At 48.8% G+C, this 23,640-nt stretch overlaps 1 protein-coding gene across 7 annotated transcripts in view; it reads left to right on the top strand.

Moving 5' to 3' along the window:
- Positions 1 to 85: 85 nt before the first annotated feature.
- The window catches only part of Lims2 (LIM zinc finger domain containing 2), a 39,750-nt gene continuing 16,195 nt past the window's right edge, over positions 86 to 23,640 (top strand). The window contains exons 1-2 of one of the 7 annotated variants that reach the window (XM_048345656.1): positions 10,616 to 10,620; positions 11,144 to 11,153. Coding sequence is in view for 3 of the 7 variants with exons in the window: in XM_048345650.1 (XP_048201607.1) it covers positions 8,080 to 8,147 (68 nt within the window). In the remaining 4 variants the exon portion in view is untranslated. Of the gene's footprint in view, positions 110 to 7,829; positions 8,148 to 9,202; positions 9,543 to 9,986; positions 10,074 to 10,615; positions 10,621 to 11,143; positions 11,154 to 16,466; positions 17,358 to 18,772; positions 18,827 to 18,930; positions 18,943 to 23,640 lie in introns of those variants that run through there. The other 6 variants (XM_048345653.1, XM_048345655.1, XM_048345650.1 and 3 more) reach the window with 6 other exon arrangements.

Genomic DNA, 23,640 nt, shown 5'->3' with positions numbered 1-23,640 from the left:
CGTGCCCGCTTCTGCGCGTCGCGCCGGGCAGGCAGCGCTGTCCCGGAAGGCTGGTGGGCAGCCGGCGGGAAGGAAGCCGCAGGGGAGACGAGGCGTCCCGGCTACCAAGGTAGAGGAGCCGTGATGGGCGTGGGCCCGCAGCCTTGTCCACTGCAAGGGGGGCTCTCTGCCATTCTTCCCGAATGACCCCGGGCGCCACCACCCCAGCTTCCCACACTGCCCAGCCGGGCTCCGCCACCGCCACCACCGCGGAAAGCTGGGGCTGGGAAGTGATGCTGGGGTTCGGCTGCGCGTCAGTTAGGACCAAGGTGGGAGAGACTGATGGGAAAGTTGTTGGTTGCTCGTTATGATGAAGAAGAAAAAGCAAATTGCGGCTTGATACCTAGAGAGGGGCTTTTGTTTTTTAAGCTGGAGATTGAATCTAACGCTTCTCACAAGCCAGCCACGACCCTGCCAGTCCTGTGCTATGTGTACGCTTACATGGTTACATTTGTGCACCAGTTGATAGTATGTGCAAACCGACTCCCCTCTCCGCCCCCCCCCCCACCCCTTTTCTGGCCTCTTCCCCACACCATTCCAACAGGTCATGTTCAGTTTTCTTAATTGTGCGCAATCTATTTTGACAGTATTCATCCTCCTTCAAAATTCCTTACCTTCTATTATTCTTTTTCCCTTTCCCATCTCCTCCTAAATAGTCCCTTAGATTCATGTTCTGTGTTCATCCATCCATCCATCCATCCATCCATCCATCCATCCATCCATCCATCTATCCATCCATCCATCTATAGTTGTATACATGTCAAAAACTTGTTCACTGTAGATATGTGGTCTTATTTTTGGTTCTTCTGTAGTTCCATTGGCCTTCCTTCAGGTCTGGTTTTATGCCAGCACCAAAATGTTGTTAACATGGCTCTGCAGTAAAATTTGAAGTCTGGTGTCACGATAGCTCCAGAGGAATTCTTTAATTTAGAATTAGTTTTGCTATTCCAGGTCTTTTAAGCCTCCATATGTATTTCCTTAATTCTGTGAGGATTGTTATTGGTTAATGATTTTTGTCTTATTTATTTATTTATTTATTTATTTATTTATTTATTTTGGTACTGGGGATCGAACCCAGGACATTGCACTTGCTAGGCAAGCGCTTTGCCACTGAGTTACATACATCCCAGTCCTGGTTAATGATTTTGATGAGTATTGTTTTGAATCTGTAGGTGGCTTCTGGCAGTGTATTTTCACAATAGTAGTGTTACTAATCCATTAACATATGTCTTTCCATTTTGTGATGTCTTCATTTCTTTCTTCAGTGTTTGTAGTTTTGATTGTTGAGGTCTTTTACTTCCTTGGTTAATTTAATACCTAGGTATTTTATTGTTTGAGGGGATACTGTGAATGGAATTGTTTTCCTAGTTGCTTTGGAGCCTGTTCATTGTTTGTATATATATAGAAAAGCTACCGATTTCTGAGTATTTAGTTTATGTCCTGCTACTTTCTACAGATATTTATCAGTTCTAATGCTTTTTTGGTGGAGTCAGTTAAGCACAGGATCATATTATCAGAGAATAAAGATAATTTGATTTCTTCTTTCACTATTTGAATTCCTTCCCCCCCCCCCCCCCCGCCTTATTGCTCTAGCTAGGAATTCTAGTACTACTATATTGAATAAGAATGGTGAGAGTGGACATCTTTGTCTCATTCCTTACTTCAGTGGAAATGATTTTAGTTTTCGCTACTTAATATGATATTAGCAATAGGTTTCTCATAAATAGCTTTTTAAAACTTCAGGAACATCCTTTCTATTTCTGAGCCTTTTAAAAAGGATGCTGAGTTTGTTTTTTTGTTTTGTTTTGTTTTTTGGCCAGTCCTGGGCTTGGACTCAGGGCCTGAGCACTGTCCCTGGCTTCTTTTTGCTCAAGGCTAGCAATCTGCCCCTTGAGCCACAGCGCCACTTCTGGCCGTTTTCTATATATGTAGTGCTGGGGAATCGAACCCAGGGCTTCATGTATATGAGGCAAGCACTCTTGCCACTAGGCCATATTCCCAGCCCGATGCTGAGTTTTGTCAAAGACCTTTTCTGCATCCATTAAAATTACTGTGTGATTTTGTTTTTGTCTTGTTTATGTGTAGTATTACATTTAGTGATTTACATATATTGAACTGTCCTTGCCTCTCTGGAATTAAATCAATTTGACTGTGACTTATGATCTTTTTGATGTATTGTTGAATTCAGTTTACAAGGAATTTATTGAGTTTTTTGCATCAGTGGTTATCAACAAAATAAATCTATAATTATCATTTTGGTTGCATGTGACTGTTTTTGCAACATGTATAATGCTTACTTCGTAAGATGAGCTTAGTAGTGTTCATTCCTTTCCTAGTTCATGGAAGAGTTTGAAGAACACTGATGTTAGTACTTAAGGTCTGGTAGAATTCGACTAAGTCCATCTGGCTCTGAGCTTTTCTCTTTCCTTCCTTCCTTCCTTCTTTCCTTCCTTCCTTCCTTCCTTCCTTCCTTCCTTCCTTCCTTCCTTCCTTCCTCCCTCCCTCTCTCCCTCCCCCCTCCCCCCTCTCTCTTTCTTTTCCAGTTATGGGGCTTGAACTCTGGGCCTGGGCACTGTCCCTGAGCTCTTCAGCTCAAGGCTAGTGCTCTACTACTAGAGCCATAGGGCCACTTCCCATGTTCTAGTGGTTAATTGGAGATAAGAGTCTCATGGCCTTTCCTGCCCAGGATGGTTTTGAACCATGATCCTCATATCTCAACCTCTTGAGTAGCTAGGATTACAGGCACGAGTCACCAGTGCCCGGCTGGGCTTTTCTTTGTTGAAAGATTACTACTACTTCAATTTCAATACATGTTATAGCTGTTTAAGTGGTTGGAGAAAAAGTTTTCCCTCGGGATTGTTTGCATTTCTTTGTTATTTATTGTGATATTTTCATCTCTAATTTTACTGATTTGATTCTCCTTTTGGTCAAATTATCTAGGATTTTATCAATAATTTTATTTGCTCTTTGGGGGAAACATTTTTTGGTTCATTGATTCTTTGTATAGTTTTTAGATCTTGACTTCATTAATTTATGACCCTCCCCCTTTTTTTTCCAGTCCTGGGGCTTAAACTCAGGGCCTGAGCACTGTCCTTGGCTTCTTTTTGCTCAAGGCTAACACTCTGCCAACTTGAGTCACAGCACCATTTCTGACCTTTTCTATATATGTGGTGCAGAGGAATCAAACCTAGGGCTTCATGTATATGAGGCAAGCATTCTTGCCACTAGGCCATATTCCCAGCCCCTTATGACCCATTTTTAAACCATTTCTCTCCATCTACTAGCTTTAAGATTTGTTTGTTCCTATTTTTGTAGAAGTTTTAATTGCATCATAAGACCACTTATTGAGTGCTTAAAATATATTTTTAATTTTATTTTTGTAGTTGTACAAAAAATTTGTCATTCAACAGAGTAGTTTATGAATACAGTGCCTCTTGATCAATGTCACCTCTTTCAGCATTCTCACCCCCCACACCACTCTTCCTTCACTTTTCTTAATTTTTAGTTTATGTGTTGAACGTTTTCCATTAACAAACAATGTATACAACACATGGTGATCTGTGCCATTCCTTCAATATGTTCACCACCCCTTCCACCCACCCCTTCCCTTATTTTTCTCAGTGCTGTGCCATCTACACTGCATTCCTTAGTGTGTTCTACTCATTTCCCCAGGCTCTTTGGAAAGTTGGCTCAGTTCAACCTCTCAGTTGATCCTAGTCCCAAGAAGGGTTCTATGTTTATCTTAGATGGATGCTTGGCTTTTGTTCTCTCCACCTTGACAGAATTAGTTGCTGCCATTCTAGCAACGTCTGTCTGAGCTATTGGTGGTCCAGAAGGAAGTAAAGCTACCCCACCTGGTGATGTGGTGTGTCTAATGCTGGTTCTGAAGGCACACTCTCATTTTCAAGGAGAAACTATGGACTTCAACCCAGCAGGTGTTCTTAACTCTGGCATCAGAAAGTTAATGTTGTAGGTAATTGCTTGTCTTATCCCAGGAGCCTGGTGAGGGAAATGCTATGGTTGGGAAGGCCCAACGTCTGATCTTCTCTGCACTTTCACAGCCCACTTCCTAAATGCACATTAGCCCCGGAGTGGCTGGCTGACTGATTTATGGCCTAATGTTCAGCCAGCTCCATTTGCTTCTCCAGCGGAGAAACACCTGAGCCAGATTCATGGATGACATCACCTTTAGAACAGCTATCAGTGTGACTTCACCAGGGTTGGCTCCAAACAGACTCCTGCTGTTTGGGAGGGCACCTGTCTTTTCCCCCAAGACTTGGCCATGACAGGAAACCCTGATATCTTAGAAGGGCTACAACTCATTCCCGTGTCCTGTGGGGCCAGGCTTGGGCTCTGGGTATCAGGTGAAGGTTACTTACTTGAGGTGCATCAACAGCCCTCATCTCCATACTGCTGCACATAGGAGTTTGGCCCCTCTGCCCCAGGTCCCCTCAGCTTATGAGAGCCCTAGGCCAGTAGTGGGTTGGAGAAGGAATAGGCTGGGTTCCTAGGGGGTGCCTACCTGCCCTGAGCCCCAGAGGCAGGGGATCTTAACATGGGGAGCCACTGTACCTCCACATCCAGCCCTTATGCCACTCTGTGTTCTTCACTTTGTGTCTCAACCTTGCCATGTCAGAACTCATCTGTTCTCTTGGAATCACAGCGTTGAGGGTGTGCCTTGGGACTTTCTCTTTGGGTGATGCACTCTCCCTATTCCTGTCCTAAACAACTGCACATTTCTCTGTCTCCCTTTAGAACAATTACAATGCTTCCTGCTGCCTGCTTCCTAACTAAGTGCCTGGGACCCCCTCCAGGAAGAAGCAGCTACATATGTTACCCTGGGCTCCTGTGAGCCAGTAAACAGGCTTCTTCCCTTTGTTGGATGGCTGGGTGTAGGGTCCTCACTCCACTGACCTGCTCTTGATGCCACACCCCAGTTTACCTGTTCTCTGGGTGGGGCAAAAGTAACCCTCCTCCTTGCAGTCTTCCCCTGGCTGCTGTAACTCCTACTCAGTGCCGCTGCCCTGCTTAGCCCCCTTCTGCTTCCCGACACACCAAGGTCACCTTCCCAAGAAGCAAACCCCTTGGAAGGGTCTTGGCTGGCACAACATTCTCAGGGGCCCCATGGAATCCTATGGTTGAAATACCATCCACACCAAACCTTCACATTCATGTCAGGCACCAGCCCTCTCTTCTGAGCTCCAGATCCATGCCCTCCCCTCCTCTGGCACCTCTGCCACTCACCATCTTCTCCCATAAGTGCAGAGGACTTCCTGCTGCAATGCTGAGGCATATCACCCCTCACCCCCCCTGCCTCTGCTGTCACACTATGCTCCCACCACCACCACACCCAAGTTGCACTTGTCAGATTTGCACCTGTCATGCCCTACACCCACCCACACAGGACACACCCATCTCCAATTCCTCAGAAATAGATCCTGCATCTGATCCCTTCTCATCATCCTTCTACTCCTGGGGCCAGGGCCCAAGGCACCGCCTTGCTTTCCTGAGGTGCATACCGACCTGTGTCAGGCCACCCGCTTCAGCTCTGCCCCTTACCACGCTGCTATGAAATATGGTAAGCACTCATCAGTGCTGAATGCTCAGGTACCCACCACCTAGAGTTTCTTACTAATATGAAGTTGGTTAATAAAGTTATATATTTTTAATAATTAATAAAGCCAATTAATTTTTATATGAATATTTCTCATCTCTATTTTTACCATCCATCTACCCATTTTACATGTATTTTTATCATTATCTTCAAATAGCTTTACAATGGGGTTTAAATTTAACATGTTCATTTATGTGTACACACATCTTGATTAGAGTCACCTCTTCCGCTATTTTCCTCCTTTTACCTACACTTCCCCCACCAGTCTCATCCAGTTTCTCTCTTCCATTTTCAGGTACATATAGTGGGTATTATGATTGTATTCACTTGCCATTCCTCTTTCCTTTTGTCTGCCCCTCTCACGAACCGGCCTCCACCGTCAAAACATTTTTCAGCGTCTTGATTTTCATTTTGTTAAACTGTTCGTTAATTGTCCAAAGGGATTTCACTATGGAGTATCACTCTTGTATATTATATAGATTTTTTGTTTTTGTCTTTTGCTAGTCCTGGGGCTTGAACTCAGGGCCTGAGCACTGTCCCTGGCTTCTTTTTGCTCAAGGCTAGCACTCTACCACTTGAGCCACAGCACCACTTCTGGCCTTTTCTATATACGTGGTACTGAGGAATCAAACCCAGGGCTTCATGTATGCGAGGCAAGAACTTTACCTCTAGGCCATATTCCCAGCCCTATACTATAGTTTTGTTAGAAAGATTGCATATATGCATATATATATGCATATGGCCCTGTATGCTTTTACATATGTTTATAGTTTAGGTCTAATATCTACATGTGAGAGAAAACATGTGCCATTTATCTCTCTAAGCCTGACTTTGCTTAGCATATTTTCTGCCAGATCCATTCATTCCTCTGAAAATGGCATAATTTCATTCTTCCTGATGGATGAATAAAATTACATTGTGTGTATACACATATATGTGTTACATGTGTATATATGTATACATTGTATATATATGTATCTATCACATTTTCGCATATATGTATACACACATACATTTCTTCATTCATTGATTGGAGGGTATCTAGGATGTTTATATAACTTGGACATTGTGATCAGTGCTGTAATGGGTATGCAGGTGCTTTTAATTATAAAGACTTTCAGTCTTTCAGATAAATGCCCAAGAGTAGAATTGGTGAATCATACCATCTATTTTGAATTTTTTGAAGATCCTCTGTAACTCCATAGTGGCTGCTCTAATTTACATTCCCTCCAACAGGATATTAGGGTTCATTTCTCCACAATGTCACTAGCATTTGCTGATGTTCATTTTCTTTTTTACATTTATTATTTTCAAATAGTTATATAAGAAGCTTACAATTTGACATGGCCATTCATATGTATAATGAATCTTGATTAGAGTTACCCCTTTCCCCATCTCTTCCACTGTCAATCTTTTTTTAAGTTTAATTTTATCATGAAGGTGATGTACAGAGGGCTACAGTTACATATGTAAGGTAGTGAGTACATTTCTTGTCAAACTTGTTATCTCCTTCCTCATTTTTCTCCCACTTACCACCACCCCCATCAGTCTTCTTCTTGTTGGTATTCTTGAAGATGTCATTTTTGACTCAATGTTGTTTTGATTTTTTTTTCCTTTATGGCCAGGGATGTTGGACATTGTTTTTGCTTAGCTCTTTCACTGACTTATTAATTGGGTCATGGATTGGTTTAGTTCTTTAGGATCCCTGTATAATCTGACTATTAGTTCCTTGTTGGCTGTATAATCTGCAGAGCTCTTCTCCCCCACCATAGGCTATCTCTTGAGTTTAGTGGCTACATCTTTCATGGAATTTCATTTCTTGCATTTCCAAGAGAGGTGCACACCACTAGTAGCATTTCACCTAAATTTGCCATTATGCACACCACTGACCAGAGCCTAAAGTTACTCTGCTTTCTTTCAAGGAAGAATTTATACACAATGAAATGGCCAAATCTTAATCATATATGTCATGAGTTTGGATGAGCATGTCCATGATTGTGTGATCCTATTCAAATGTCAACACCACCAGGAAATTCCCTGAAGGTGCCTGTCAGTTCCTGTTCCCACACACCACCTTGAGGCGTCACTGTTTTTATGCTATTCCACCATGGACTAGTTTTTTTTTTTTTTTTTTTTTCCTATTCTAGGACTTGATATAAATGGATCGCAAACCCATGTCGTTGTCTGAGAGCTGACGGTCTTTCTTAGAACTCTCCCACCCCTTAAAGTGTCATGGTGGAGTCCAAGTGGCTATGGCCCTGGTTCTTTGAGCTTCTAGGCCTTGTTTCCATGCTCCCTCTTGCCTGTTTTCCAGACACGTTGCCCTCTTTCTTCTGGCCCACATCTTCTGGCGTTTGCCTTCCTCTCAGTCCCGTGGGACATACCCACTCCTAAGTGAGCAGCTGAAGGAGTTGGTGAATGGTTGAATGACTGCCTCTCCGCGGGGGAAAATGGGTGGCTGCTCTGTGACACTTTGGGAACTTTGCATTTCCAGATGGGCTGAGCAACATCCTCAACTGCCACCGGCTCCACGTTCCCCCAGCTCAGAGAGGTGTGCTGGCTGGTGAGTCAACAGAGGTTTGACCACAGGCAGATCCACGTGTGCCCTGAGCTGAAAGGAAGGGAGGCTACCCGGCAGGTGTTGGGTTCTGGAGGGGGACAGAAGGGACTCTGGGATCTGCCTTCCAATCCTCGTCCTCTTCGGCTCCTAGATCTCAATATCTGGTTTCTGAGATCTCCCAGTAGTGGGGTTCTGTTGGACAACCTCTTCATATCTGTTTGTTTCTGGGCTGGCAATCGCTGAATGAATTTACACTCGAGTGAATGGAGAAATTTCTCGTACTCTGCGTTTAATGAACCCTCCAATTACACATCTACAGAAATGACCAAGGCATTTGCCAAAAGAAACAGCTGAAAACGGCACTCATTTCAAGACATCAACGACGGGGGTTGGGGGGGGGGGGGTCGGGGCGGGGACGAGGGATGGGGAATGGGGGCTTTGCCCAGCACATGTCTGCAGTTCACTAACTGTTAACTCGGTGCCCCAAATCCCATGGCCCTGACCTCGTGCGCTCCAGGAGCCACGCGCCACTGCTCAGCCTGGCCAAAAAAAAAAAAAAAAAAAAAGCTTTTCGGCAGGGCGAGGGAGTTGTTTTGTTCATTAATTAGTTAATTGATCTTGAATCAGGAAACAGTCACAGCCTCGTGCGTCCTCACTGGAGTCCCTGCCGCTCCCCTTGGCCAGGCCTCTCGCGGCTTGGATAAAGCAGCTCTATTTGAAGGGCACTAACGTGGCATCAACGCGTGCAACATGAGGCTCTGCAGGGAGGAGGCATGGAGCTTGGGCCTCCCGTGGGGACCTGCACCGACCCCGGGTCCCTAGTGCCGCCGTGGCGGCAGGTGATGCTCAGAAACGTTTCCCAAAGGCGCAGCGCCCAGACGGCGCCGCTGCGTCCCATCTAGGCGGCGGGAGCCTGGGGTGGGGTCCCCGTGTCTCCCTCCCCGGACGCCGTCGCGAGCACGCGTGCCCGTCCCGGGCGGGGAGGCCTCGCGGCGGGGGCGGAGGCCCGGTTCTGTTTATTAGAATTTCATTCCCTTTAAAAGGAAAAGTATGCCCGGAATCCGGGAGGTGGCGGCCGGGGCCCGGGCGAGGACGGGGCCCGCGTCCGCTCTCCGGTGTCCCCGAGGCGGGTGCCGAACGGGCAGTGGCGGTCACCCTCAGTCCCCAGCGCCCGCTTCCCCACCCGCACCCGCTCCGGGGCCCCTTCCGCTCCCACCCCGCGGCGGGCGGAGCCGCGCTCGCCTTTCTCGGGCGGCGGCAGAGGCCGCGGCTACGGGCCGAGTTCAGTGCCGCCTGCGCCCCGAGCTCGCACGCCACCATGACGGGAAGGTAACGGCTCCAACTCGCGGCCGGACGGGCGGGACGCGGGACGGTGGGACCCCGCTCCATCCCGCGCTGGTGGCCCCGTACCCGGACGGGAGGGGCGGGCGGGCTGGGGTCCCAGTCTCAGCGCGAACAGGGGGCGCCCGGGCAGCCCCACCCTCCCTCTCCCCACCCACCCCACCCCGCCGGCGGTCTGCGACAGGTGGAGCTTCGCGCACCCCGCCACGATCCTTTCAGACAGACACTGTGTTCTCTCCATCACCAGCCGGCCGAGGCAGAGCAGGGCGCTCGCCCCACGTCACATATATTACAGAGCATCGGCTGCGGGCGTTCCCCCATCCTCCCCGACCCTTCTGTGTGGTTGTCCCGCGTGAACTGAGGGTAAAATGGTGCGTGGTGTGCAGGGAGGGCAAGAAGTGCAGATCTGCCCGAAGCCAGGCGCGGCGGCTGGGGAGGGGCCGGGGTGCTCACACCCTCCTCCTCCCCCCCGCAGCCTGGCAGGTGCTCTGGGGTGCCTGTTACCATTTCACAGATGAGGTAAGCCGGGGTTATGGTGCTGAGTGACTGGGGGGGGGGGGGGGGCGTGTCACATGTCCACCAGCGTCCTTTCTGGAACATGACTCAGCTCAGAGGGAGGGCTGGTCTCTGAGGACCAAGGCCCCTTTTAGTCACTCTCTAGTTTCTCACCAGGCCCCGAGTTGCCCTTGGAGCCGAGGACAGTGTCCAGGAGTGCAAGCTGGTGGCCTCAAGTCTTTCAGGCACAGAGCAGGTCCCTGTTCACAGGGGCCACCGCCTCGGTCACCCCTGAAGCTGTGACCTGTTCTGCTTCCATCCCAGCTTGATGATGATTGTCTGTGTAGTGAGATGGAATGGACCCGCCACAGGAGGGTAGTGTCCTGCAGACTGCCTGGGGGCCACACTCTCTGCAAGCCCCCAGCCAGCTGCCTGATTCCATATGCTTCCATATGCTTCCTGTTTGTGGACAGAAAGCCACAGAGCAGGTGATGGGCTAGGATGTGTAGGGAGGATCCCCATCTGACACAGAGCTAGGCACAGAGCATGGCAGCTACATTCTTAGTGAAGAGTCAGGGTGGCCTTCCCACTCATGAGGTGAGCCTAGGAGAGCTGGGAGGGAGCATGGGAGCCAGGACCAAGGAGATGTGCTGGTCATCGGATCACACAGGGATGACAGACACCATTCCTGTGGACGCAGTGCTGCTCAGCTCAGAAGAAAATTCTAGATACCCAGGAGGTGATGGAAACCTAGAGGAGGTCCCCTCCACAAACATTGTGGCAGCTTTCTTCAGTTCTCTCACCGTTTCCCTGCTGCTGTAGACAGTCCTTGAGCCTCAGTTTACCCTTCCCTTTGAAGTTTTTTCTCCTGCCTGCCTGTCACAGGGGCAGATCTGATGCCAGTGATGGCTTCTCTCCCCTCCAAACGAAGGGGCCCAGGTCAGTCTTCTCTGAGGGACAGGCACCTGACTGTTTGGGGGTAAGGGAGACCTTTCCTGTCCTAGGCTGTGACACTCCTCCATGCCCACTGCCCACGTGATACTTCATACTTCCATATGCTTACATCCTGGGACCTTGCCCCCTGTGCTACATAGATCCAGGCAGGTGATTGCAATCACCTTTTCTTTTTTTTTTTTTTTTTTGGCCAGTCCTGGGCCTTGGACTCCGGGCCTGAGCACTGTCCCTGGCTTCTTCCCGCTCAAGGCTAGCACTCCGCCACTTGAGCCACAGCGCCGCTTCTGGCTGTTTTCTGTATATGTGGTGCTGGGGAATCGAACCTAGGGCCTCGTGTATCCGAGGCAGGCACTCTTGCCACTAGGCTATATATATCCCCAGCCCTGCAATCACCTTTTCTGCTCACATACTTTAAGGCCTCTCCTTGCCACTGTGGCATGAGCAGGTGGAGGGCAATGGGGGAATTCGCCAAAATGGCCTGGAGTGGCATTTGAAGAAACTGTCCTTGTCAAATAGCACCCATTGTGCAGAGAAAGGGCAGTAAGGAGGTTGGGAAGATGACCAGAAGGCCAGCAAGCAGAGGCTCTTTTGTGTGTCTGAGTGGATAGAGCAGGGGAGGCAGAAACAGGGCTGCTGCCAGGTGGAATGATGGAGACTTGACCTGGCTGTGGGGTAGGCAGCAAGGAGCAGAGTGCAGGGAGAGGGGGTCTGGGGCGCAGTGTAGGAGGAGAGGGTGTATTGGATGGGGCCATGAGACATCTGAATTGCTCGGCATGTATAAAGGGAGCTGTCACAACTCATCATGACTAGTCTACAAAGCAGAGACAGAGGACTACCTGCCCAGGGATGCAGCCAAACAGAGTTCTTCTCCAAATGGAGCTCAAAGCAAGTGTAAGCTCAGGGGCTTGGCCTACTGAGAATGGTGCCCTACCACATGACTACCATACCCTGAGGCCACATCTCTGCCTGCTTGTACACTGAGCTCCAAGCTTGGTACAATGCAGTGTGGGCTGCTAGATCCCTCCACTCACATCTTCTAGCCTTGCTCATTCTCTTCTAGGGGAGGCCTTGGTGGCAGGAGTCAGCCATGCTTAGTTCTGTGTAAAGCCAGAGTCCTCAGGACAGTGCACGGGCTCTGATACAGTGAGGGGCCTGGGCGAAGTGTGGAGTGGGTGACAAATGCCATGATTTGTGGAGTTGTTTCACCCAACACATGGGCCAGGTGCCCAATTTCCGTGGCCCCTCACCTTACTCATGTTTCCTGAGTCACTTGGCCCTGACAAGCCATTACTGTACTGTGTGCCAGCTTTGTGGTGTGAGTACCCCCACTACTGCTTAGTCCAACTTGATGTTTAAAAAGTCTGAAAATTTAACCATGAATACGTGTGAGTCAGTGCAAGATGTTTGCATGCCTCTCCAGCAACCTTTCTTTTCTTTTCTTTTTTTTTTTTGCCAGTCCTGGGCCTGGGACTCAGGGCCTGGGACCCAGGGCCTGGGCCCTGTCCCTGGCTTCTTCCAGCTCAAGGCTAGCACTCTGCCACCTGAGCCACAGCGCCCCTTCTGGCCTTTTTCCATATATGTGGTGCTTGGGAATCGAACTGAGAGCTTCATGTGTAGGAGGCAAGTGCTCTTGCCACTAGGCCATATTCCCAGCCCGACCTTTCTTTTCTTTGATCTCGTCTCTTATACTTGATAGCAGGTAACTTATAAAGAACAGAGATGTATCTGGCTTATGGATCTGGAGAGCTGCAATACATGGTGCATATGCTAGGCATTTTCTTAAATCCTAACAGTGGAGGGTACCATTGTGTGAGATTGAGCAAGTGTCCATAGTTTTGGCCTTTCCTCTTGATTTGCTTTTGGAATTACTGGGAACTGAATGCAGGACCCTGCTTGTTCTGCCTCTGAGGCATGCCCTCAGCTCTCTTCTTCTTTTTATAGCACCTCTAATGCCACTATGCTCATGACCTCATGTGTTCCTAATTGTCTCTTGTAAGTTCCACCTCCAATACTATTACTGTATGAATTTGGGGATTCAGTTTCCAACACACAAAGCTTTGTGGAGCACATTCAAATGATAGCAGAACATCTTTTTTTTTTTTTTTTTGCCAGTCCCTGAGCACTGTCCCTGAGCTTCTTTTGCTCCAAGATAGCACTCTACCACTTGAGCCCCAGCTCCACATCCAGCTTTTCATTGGAGATAAGAGTCTCTTCTTGGGCTTTCCTTCCCAGGCTGGCTTTGAACCTCGAGCCTCAGATCTCAGCCTTTGAGTAGCTAGGATTACAGGCATGAGCCACCAGTGCCCAGCAGGAGTGCTTTAAAATTTCTGAAAGTGAATATTTATTTGAGATGATTTAGTTAGGTGATTTTTTTTTTTGTCCAGTCCTGGGCCTTGGATTCAGGGCCTGAGCACTGTCCCTGGCTGCTTCTTCTTCTTTCTTTTATTCCCACAAATTTTCCTGCTCTGGTTATTTTTCTGGTATGTGTGTGTGCAGTCCCAGGGATTCAACTGAGGGTCTGGGCACTGTCCTTGAGCTTCTTTTGCTCAAGGCTAGTGCTCTCCACTTCCGGCTTGTTTTGGATAGTCTATTGATGATAAATCTCACAGACTTTCCTGCCTGGGCTGGCTTCAACAGTCCTGAGATCTCAGCCTCCTGAGTAGCAAGTCTTGGGGCCTGAGCCACTGGTGGTCAACTTCTGAGTATTTGGTATGAATGGACCTATGTATTATGTGGCTTCTTTCATTTAGCCTGTTTCCAAGGTTCAATATGAATCAGCACTTCATTCCTTTTATTTCACTAAATAATATTCTATTGTTAGGATGTACCATCTTTTGTTTCTCCAGTTGTTTATAGGGCTATTTGAGTTGTTTCCACTTGTTGTTTATTATGGATAATGATGTTATGCACATTCTTACACAAGTTTTTATGCAAACATATTTCTCTCATTTTCTTTTTTATCAGTAATTCTCTATCTCTCCCTCTCCTTTTCTCCCTCTGTTTCTCTCTGTTTTGGTACAGGAGCTTAACCCAGAGCCTCATGCTCTTGCTTGCTTTTTTTGCATACTGGTGTTCTACCATTTTAGCCACATCTCCAAATCAGACTTTTTTTCTGATTAATTGGAGATAAGAGTCTCTCAGATTTGTGTGCCTGGACTGCTTTGAGCCATGATCCTTAGATTTTAGTTTCCTGAATAGCCAGGATAACAAGTATGAGCCACCAGCACTCAGCTCTCATTTCTTGATAGTGTCGCTAGGACTGAAATTTCTGGGTCATATGGTAACTATGTTTAATTCTGAGAAATTGGCAAGCTGTTTGCCATGTATTTATACAATTTTGAGCGTGGGTGTGTATGTGTGTGTGTGTGTGTGTGTGTGTGTGTGTGTGTGTGTGTATAATTTCTATTCCAGGAATGCATGAGGGTTAATGTCAGTTTTATTGTTTGTCGTCTGGTTTAGTCAGTGTAAATTGGTGTCACATTGTGGTTTTAATTTTCATTTCCCTTAAGAACTATGTGGGTATTGACTATTTGTATATTTTTTTTTTGAGAAATGTCCATTTAAATTCTTTGTCCACATTTAAATTGGGTTTTCTTTTTGTTGTTGAATTGTAAGAATTCTTTGTATATTTGTGTTAACCTAACAAGAGAGATTTTCCAAAGGATAATACACACACACACACCTTTTTTGTCAGTACCAGGGTTTGAATTAAGGGCTTCTCACTTGCTTGGCAGGCACCCTAACACTTGAACCAGGCCTCCATTCCCTTTCGCTTAAGTCACTATGCAAGTAGGGTCTTCAGTTTTTTGTCCTGGATGGTGTGGACTGCAATTCTCTTATTATAGGTGTGAGCCATTACATCGAGTAGAATAATGATATTTGCTTAGGAAAAAACATAGTAAACTGGGCATATTTGAAGAGATGGAGGCAAGAGAAAGTTTTAAAAGATAAAAACCAAAAAGAATTACATCACACACTTTAAAAACAATAACCTTTAGGGGCTGGGGATATAGCCTAGTGGCAAGAGTGCCTGCCTCGGATACACGAGGCCCTAGGTTCGATTCCCCAGCACCACATATACAGAAAACGGCCAGAAGCGGCGCTGTGGCTCAAGTGGCAGAGTGCTAGCCTTGAGCGGGAAGAAGCCAGGGACAGTGCTCAGGCCCTGAGTCCAAGGCCCAGGACTGGCCAAAAAAAAAAAACAAAACAAAACAAAAACAATAACCTTTAGATACTGAAGCCATTTGGTCCTTGGCTTTTCTTTTTGTTTTGTTTTTTGCCAGTCCTGGGGCTTGAACTCAGGGCCTGAGCACTGTCCCTGGCTTCTTTTTGCTCAAGGCTAGCACTCTACCACTTGAGCCACAGCGCCACTTTTGGCTTTTTCTATATATGTGGTGCTAAGGAATTGAACCCAGGGCTTCATGTATACAAGACGAGTACTTTACCACTAGGCCACATTCCCAGCCCTTTGGCTTTTCTTTGTGGGATGTTGTTTGTTAGATTAATATCACCGTGTTTTACTTGTTACTAGTCTATTTAGATTTTATATTTCTTCTGGAGTTCATTTTGGGTAGTTTGTTGTTGTTATTTTATTGACATACAATTGATTATACTATTTAGTTCTGTTCCCTGCTTATAGCTGTTATATTTCAAAGCAGCCGTGGAGTTAGGAAGCAAGTAAGGGACTAAGACAAGTTAGACCACAGCACTCACCCTTCTTAGCAAGATTTACCTGTTAGGAAAACAGAAATGACCAAATGTTTCCAGGGTTACTCTGAACCTGTAGTTAATCTTCTGGGTTCTGAAAATGCAGACTCAAACCATGTTTGCAGGTGTTTTTCACCACTTTCATGGAGGGATAGGCTTCTAGAGGTCCTTGCTCTGTCACTTGTGGATGATGGCACTCTACATCTGGAGCTGTGCCCTGTGGAGCCAAAGAGATGGCTGAAGAGTCCATGGTGGCCCCCAGCCAGCTCCTTCAGCAGAACCGGCAGCAGAAGTGGCTAGGCTGTGCGGGGACTGTGTGGGGACTGTGCAGGGAGCGGCTTAGTCATACTCAGGGGAGAAAGCTCAGTCCCTTTCTCAATTTCTCTTGGTGTCACCTTTCACGGTAAATATTTGTCAAATAGATGGGTAGTTAGTAACCTTGTACTTAAACTGCACTAGATATTACACTGAATGAAATATTTGTGGCTATTGATTGTGTTACTTCTCCGCTACTGTCAGAAGTGTTCAAGTCCATGGCCTGGGAATATGGCCTAGTGGCAAGAGTGCTTGCCTCCTATACATGAAGCCCTGGGTTAAATTCCCCAGTACCACATATACAGAAAATGGCCAGGAGTGGTGCTGTGGCTCAAGTGGCAGAGTGCTAGCCTTGAGCAAAAAGAAGCCAGGGACAGTGCTCAGGCCCTGAGTCCAAGGCCCAGGACTGGCCAAAAAAAAAAAAAAGTGTTCAAGTCCATCCACTTAAAAAGAGAAAACATTTATTTTGATTTCTGGTTTCAGAGCTTCCAGGATGTGATTGTTCAATTCTTCATTTTTGGGTCAGTTGATCCACCCTGTGGCAGATGTGCACGCAGACCAAAATCACTCACTTCATGGCCAGAAAGTAAAAGAGGAAGGGGCTGAGACCCCTTCTCTGTCCTTCCAGTGCAGGCTCAGAGTGACCTGAAGACTTCCTATTAGGGCTCACCTCCCAAGGGGCCATTACCTCCTAATAGTGCCCTGTGCTGGGTCCAAATACATTAATCACGGACATTCCAGATCCCAACTATACCTTTCTCTATCCAAGGCCAATGTGTGGCCCTACAGACCCTGAAGTAACATTCCCTCTATAATGAAAATGGTGGCTTACTTGAGAATTCTGGGTCCTAGTATTCAGGATTTTTGCATGGGAGGGGCTGAACTAGGCATAGAAAGAGGGCACAAGCCCTGGGCACTGACTTTGAGCTGCCCAAACAGAACTACCTGCCTGACCTTGTATCAGGCTTCAACCATCCACATCAGAGTGAACGGATTCATGTTCTTTTCGGCTTTTTCAGGCTCAGCCTCTGTATGCCCGTTAGTCCCTGGGAATACCTTCAGAAAATATTTGTTGAATCAATCAGTGTTTGAGTAACTTTGTAATTGAACTGCATTTACACATTATATTCTGACCAATACTTGTCACCTGACTGCCACCAGGGTGGTTAATGAGTACTGTCCTGTCTGTGTTGCTGGATTGCCTTGCTCTGTGGGCCTGGCCTCTCAGTGATGGCCACCTGCTTTTCTCTTGCTCCAGTCAAGGACGCCAGCTGCTATGTCCATGGCTCCTCTTTCTTTGGAAAAGGCTGTTCATGCTTTCTGACCTCTCCGGTTTGGTTTTCAGGAAAATAGAAAAAGAGCTAAAGATTTCCACAAGTGCTCGGAATCTTTTTCTTCAGACTATAGTGACTGACTATTGTTGCCACAGCTCCAACATTGACCTTGGGTACTTGCACTTGGATAGCAAGTAGCTCTGGAAATTTCTACAGGTGAAAACTCTCCATTCTGCCTCAAAAACTGGCCACTGCCTCTCCTCTAAGTTTTGGCAGTGTGGACTTCCTGTGGGGTGTGTGGCTTTTTGTTAGCAGACCCTAGGGAACAGAAGCTGCTTGGTCTTTGTGTCCTAAGGTGACATCGTGGCCTACAGCTCTCAGGGAGGTGGGGGGGGGGGGCGGTAAGATGGAATGTGCTCACACAATGGTTCTCCTCAGTTCTTTTTTCCTTCCCTTATCCCCCTTCTTCGTCTTCCTTATTTTTGTGCTGGTCCTGGGCTCGAACTCAGGGCTTACACGCTGTCCCTAAGCTTCTTTGCTGAAGATTGGTGCTCTACCACTTGAGTTATAGCTCCACTTATGGCTTTTTTGCTGGTTAATTGGAGATAAGAGTCTCCCAGACTTCCCTGCCCTGGCCGGCTTCAAATAGTGATCCTTAGATCTCAGTCTTCTGAGTAGCTAGGGCTGCAGGCGTGAGGCACGGATGTCCAGCCCTCATCAGCTTCTCTAGCATGGCCTGGGCTCATGCTGCCCAAGTGCACAGTAAGTGCAGGGGCTTCGGAGTCCGGACCTGCCTGGCCTCCCTGTCCACCTCCCGGCCCAGCCCGCTCAGCTTTCAGCCGCTGCCCCCGCTGCCCCGCTGGCCCAAACAATGTCCTTTCTATTCGGAGTTGACCCGGCCGCCCTCCAAGAGCCAGCGAGTAACGTGAGCCTCTGTCCGCCGCCCGGGGAAGCTCACGCGCCCACTGGCCCCGTCGCCTCGTCGCAGAGGGGCTGTGCGCGCTGCATCCCCAGGACCGTGGTCCCACCGGCCCGTCCCTCGGCCCGCCAGGCCCCGTCTGCCAGGACACCCGGGACGCCGAGGCCATGGCGGCCCGTCTGGGCGCGCTGGCCGCGTCGGGGCTGTACCGGAGGCGCCAGCGCCGGCCGAGCCCGCCGCCGGCTGCGTCCGGGTAGGTGGCAGGCGGGTCCCGGGCGGGGTCGCCAAGGACAAAGGCCGGAAAGCCGCACTGGGGACTGGCCGGGAAACCCGGCCCGGGTCTTCCGTCGACGCCACTGGCCTGGCCACACAGGGCGCCGGCAGTGCTGGGCTGGCGAGGCTGCGCGGCTCGGGATGGAATCGCTGTGCTCCACCTGTGCCCGGGCCCCGTCCCCCAAGGTGGCCGAGGGTGGGCACCGGGGGTCAGCTCTCCACGGCCACCCTCATCGCTTTCGCTAGGGAGTCCAGGTATTGCTACCTTGTGGAGGAGCGAGCTGGGGCTAAAGTGGTCAAAAACATCAACGCTCAACCAAAAAACGGCAGTTGTGGTTCAGTCCAGCTGGGACTGACTTTAAAGCCTGAGCCAGGCCACTTGGGGAGAGCTGTCTGCGCAGGGCTGGAGGTGGAGGCGGAGGCTGACTTTGGGGTAGTGGTTCGAATCCAGGTGGGAATGACTTTAAAGCCTGAGCTGGGTCATTGGGGAGAGAGGTCTGCGCAGGGCTGGAGGTGGAGGCCGGCTTCAGGATGGTTCTGGGGTCTCAGAGGGTGGTTAACCCGGGATTCCGAGAGTGCCAGGGGTGCCTGGACCCGCCGGGAGGGCCGGAGCTCGGGCTCCTGGATGTGTTCTGGGCCCCTGGGTGGGAATAGCCAGCAAAAAGCTGGGGGATGGTGGAAACAGCCCAGACGCCCCACAATAGATGAGTGGATACAAGAAATGTGGTAGCTACACACAATGGAATTTTACACAGCCATTAGAATAATATTATGTCACTTTCAGGAAAATGGATGGACCTAAAACAGATCATGTCAAGTGAGGTAAGCCAAGCTCAGAGAGACACATGGCACAGATTTTTTCTCTCATGTGTGGAAGCTAGATCTAAAATACCCGGACATAATAAATTATACAGGTCATTAGGCATTCACACACAGTGAGACCAAAGGAGGATGCTCTTGGGAGAGGAACAGAAAGGTGCAATGTCTATGTGCCTCTGATCATACAAAATAACATTTATTGAAATGAATTCCAGGAAATGGAGACAAGACTTTTTTCCTTTCTCTTCTTCCTTTTGTTGCTGTTTTTGTTTCTCCCATTTTTGTTTTGTTTTACCAGTCTTGGGGCTTGAACTCAGGGCCTGAGCACGGTCCCTGGATTCTTTTTGATCAAGGCTAGCACTCTACTATTTGAGCCACAGCACCACTTCTGGCTTTTTCTGTTTATGTGGTACTGAAGAATTGAGCCCAGGGCTTCATGCTTGCTAGGAAAGCACTCTACCACTAGGCCAGATTTCCAATCCCTTTCTTCCATTTTTGTTGTGTTTTTCACTTATTTGTCTTTGGGAGTATCAGGGGAGGTGCAGAAATAGAGGGATAAAAGGTGAACAAATGCAGCAATGATACTCACTGGACACTATGTTGAAAGTCAACTATACAACTTACACGTGGGGATAGGAGGGAAAAACTGGGAGAGAGGGAGGGAAGGAGTGACATTGTCCAAAAAGAAATGTACTCTTTATCTGACTTATGTATCTTTAACCCTCTGTATATCACTTTTACAATAATGGTTTTTTAAACTTATTTTAAAATACAATGCATTTGTGTTCTGCTGGGGGAAGAGAGCAATGGGAGCAGAGGATGTGGGGTAGCAGGTACTTTCTAAAGAAGCTCAGGAGGAAGCCTGGCTGTCCAGGGAAGAAGCTCAAGCCCCAGTCCCAGTGGGTGGGAGGGGCCTGAAGTGCTTAGGGAGAGGAGGAAGTTCATGGGCTAATACCACCCAGTGAAGAGAGAGCCTGCTCAGAGCTCCTATGTGGCATACTCCAGAAAGGCCTTGGCGGGAGGCATGGTAGGACATAGCCCTCAAAGGCGACTTCAGCTGAGAGCAGAAGCAGAGTGAAGGAATGGAATGGGCACTGGGAGCTGCAGTCACAGACATCGCTGAGCACCTGCTGCACTCTGGTCATACCTGCAGGCCCGTTATAAACCAGGCCTGGGCAAGTCTAGGGCTCAATAGGGAAGCTGAGGCACAGGAAACAGACTAGCTCATCTGCATATGGCCCAGTGGGTCATCTTCACTGATGGGCTCCTGGACTCTGTGGTCATCTGTGGGTGAGGGGTGGCCAGGCACTGACTGTCCAAAAGTTACGGTATAGATAGACCACAACATGGCCAAAGGGTGAAAAACATGGACCCAGTCATGAAAATCAGGTCTTGGAAAGTACCATGCAGCATGTGTACCACTTGGCTTCATTTTTCCTTGAACTGCTGGTTCATACTGTTTGACAGTTTTCTAATGTCAGTGTGACATGTCTAAGATGTGCAGGTGGTCACGTGCGCGCAAGCGTGTGTATGTGTGTGTTGGTATTGAGGCTTGAACTCAGTGCCTTGAACTCTTGCTTAGCTCTTTTGCTCAAGGCTGGTGCTCTACCACTTGAGCCACACCTCTATTTCCAGCTTTTTGCTGATTAATTAGAGGTAACAGTCTCATGGACTTTTCTGCCTGGGTCATCTTTAAGCAGCATATCAGCCTCCTAAGTAGCTAGGATTACAAGCTTAGTGATTGGCACTGGCTTAAAAAATACTTGATAACACCGGGTACTTGGTGGTTCATGCCTGTAATCCTAGCTACTCAGGAAGCTGAGCTCTGAGGATCATGGTTCAAAGCTTGGCCGGGCAGGAAACTCTGTGAGACTCTTATCTCCAATTAATCAGAGAAAAAGCTGGAAGTGGCGCTCTGACTCAAGTGGTAGAATGCTAGCCTTGAACAAAAGGAGCTCAGGGACAGCATCCAAGCCCAGGGTTTAAGCCCCAGGGCAGGAAAACAAAGAAAGAAACAAACAAAATATACTTGATAAAAGGAAACTGAGCTGCTAGAGTAAAGAGGTCGGTTAAGGCCTTTAAAAAGCTGCCATTTCAGCAGGTCTTCTTGGCATATGTTTCTGGTGGTGTACATACATCATATATATAGCTGTCTAAGACAGAATGTTGTTGTTCTTCTCCTTTTAGTCCTTGAACTCAGGGCCTGAGCCCTGAGCTTCTGTTTGCTCAAGGCTAGCATTCTACCACTTGAGCCACAGCGCCACTTCTGGCTTTTTCTGTTTATGTGGTTCTGAGGAATCAAACCCAGGGCTTCATGCTTGCTAGGCAAGCACTCTAACACTAAGCCACATTCCCAGTCCCAGAATGTTCCTTTTCTAGTCAGGCTAGCCCTATGTGGTTCCCCACCTGCTGTGTGCTCCTGAGTGCTGAGTGCCCCGCTGAGCTCAGGAAGCACAGCTGGCCTGTGCAGGGTGTGGGCTGCTGTGTGTGGAAGCTCCTGCTGTCTCCCCAGTTGGCCATGCTGCAGTGGCGGACTCCTCTGTTTCTACACCTGGAATCTTGCCTGGAGCAGCAGGCACCATGTAGAAAGAAAGAAAGCCAGCCCATGTGCAATGTGGTCTGTGCTTGCAGGCATCTCCTTGCTCAGCTCTCTCATTGTCCTTGGAGACAGCTGTTGTTGGCCCATTTTATAGTGAAGGAAGATGAGATTCAGAAAGCACTTGATTGCAAAGTTTCACCTCTAGGAAGGATACTTAGCCAGGACTGCAGCCTGTTTGCCTGGCTGAAGACCGGCTCACTATGGCATCACTGGACCTCTTTTGGCTAGCCTCTTATAGCTAGCCTACCTTTTCCCAGGCCCCATCACTAGCTTTCAGTCCCCTGTGTAGGGGAGGCTGGGGTGCAGGAAGGCCTGGAACGGCCTTGTCTGTGTGAAGAGTTGGGAGCTAGGGAGACAGAGGGAGGAGGGACTGGAAGTAAATCCCTTAGCAGCCAGCCCTTACCCTCTCTGTGGTGCAGTGTCTAAGCTCCCCTCACAGGAACCTGGCAACGAGGTTCCCACTCCCCGCTTCCGCTGCAGAGTGTGTGCTGTCAGACTCAGGGGCATCTGGCTACCACTTGGCTTATGCTGGCTGTTCAGATGAGTGCTGGGAGGGCACCCCTGATTCTCTGGCACGCTCTGGCTCCTCTGGCATGCTCTGGCTCTCAGCCGCAAGCTGTGCTGTGCCCTGGGGGTGGGAACTGGGGTTTCCCTGGCAAATGGCTGGGCAGACTTTGTGCTCTGAGCTCTTGGGTGGAATGTGCAAAGGAGGACATGGAATGTCCATGTCTTTGACCTGCTGCCCTCTCACAGGGACTGCAGTCCTTCCTGCACTGTTGGCTGCCAGGGATTCTGGAAGGCTCGCAGTGTTTCTGGAAAATAGCAGCTCCCTTTCCACAGCCATGGCCTGCCTGGCCTGAAGCTCTGTGCATATGCTGGGCTTTGTGCTTCACATCAGCACCCCTGGCCCACACTGGTGTCCCTCTTCACTGAAGAAGAAATGAGTAGGAGAGGCTACACCTTTTTCCAGGTCCAGCGGCTGGCGGGGCTGTCAGAACAGGAGTGGACTGGTGAGGGGGGACTCAGCCGGCTTGGCTACCTGGCTGCTTCCTATCTACAGGACAAGGCCTTCGCCTTGCTGGGACTCAGCATCCATCCCGAAGGTGTTCCACATTCCCCAGTAGGATACCTTGTGGGTGCTGCTGTGGAACTTCCCACGGAGCTGTTGTCAGGATTCTACTCCTTAAGACTTGCTCTGGAAGGCAATGGGGAAGAAGCCAGGGGACTGTGGGCATGCCACACCTGACTGTGCTGGTACGCAGTGCACAGGAAGCAGAGCTTTGGAGCGGGAATGAGGCACACCTGAAGGAGCTGGCCAGCTCTCTTTAGGGGCCAGCTTCTGGGGACCAACTTATAGGCACATGGAAGGTAGGAGAAGCAAAGAGCATGGCTGAGATGCTGTTGGGTCCTGGTAGGAAGGCAGTACATTCCAGTCGAGCAGAGGGGCAGCAATGTGAGGAGACATAGAGAAGAGGACACAGCTATCAGCGGCACCAGTGAGTAGACAGGGTGTCATCTGAGCTCTCTTGGAGGCCAAAGGGCGAGGAGCCTGTGGTGTCTGCCCCCAACATCAGCACCTGAGGTGGAAGTTCAGAGTCTACAGGGAACCTTGAGGACCAGCTAGAAGACAGGCTGTGTTGAGCATTGTCTCCATGAGGGTTCAGGGGTTCGGCCATATCCATGGTCTGTGAGGCCAGGGCTGGACATGGATCCTTAGTTTGGCTCCATTTC

This window comes from Perognathus longimembris, chromosome 4 (genome assembly GCF_023159225.1).
Source record: "Perognathus longimembris pacificus isolate PPM17 chromosome 4, ASM2315922v1, whole genome shotgun sequence".
In the NCBI taxonomy this organism is placed as follows: Eukaryota; Metazoa; Chordata; class Mammalia; order Rodentia; family Heteromyidae; genus Perognathus; species Perognathus longimembris.
The sequence above is the reverse complement of the archived record's forward strand: the minus strand, read 5'-3'. Positions and strand labels throughout refer to the sequence as shown.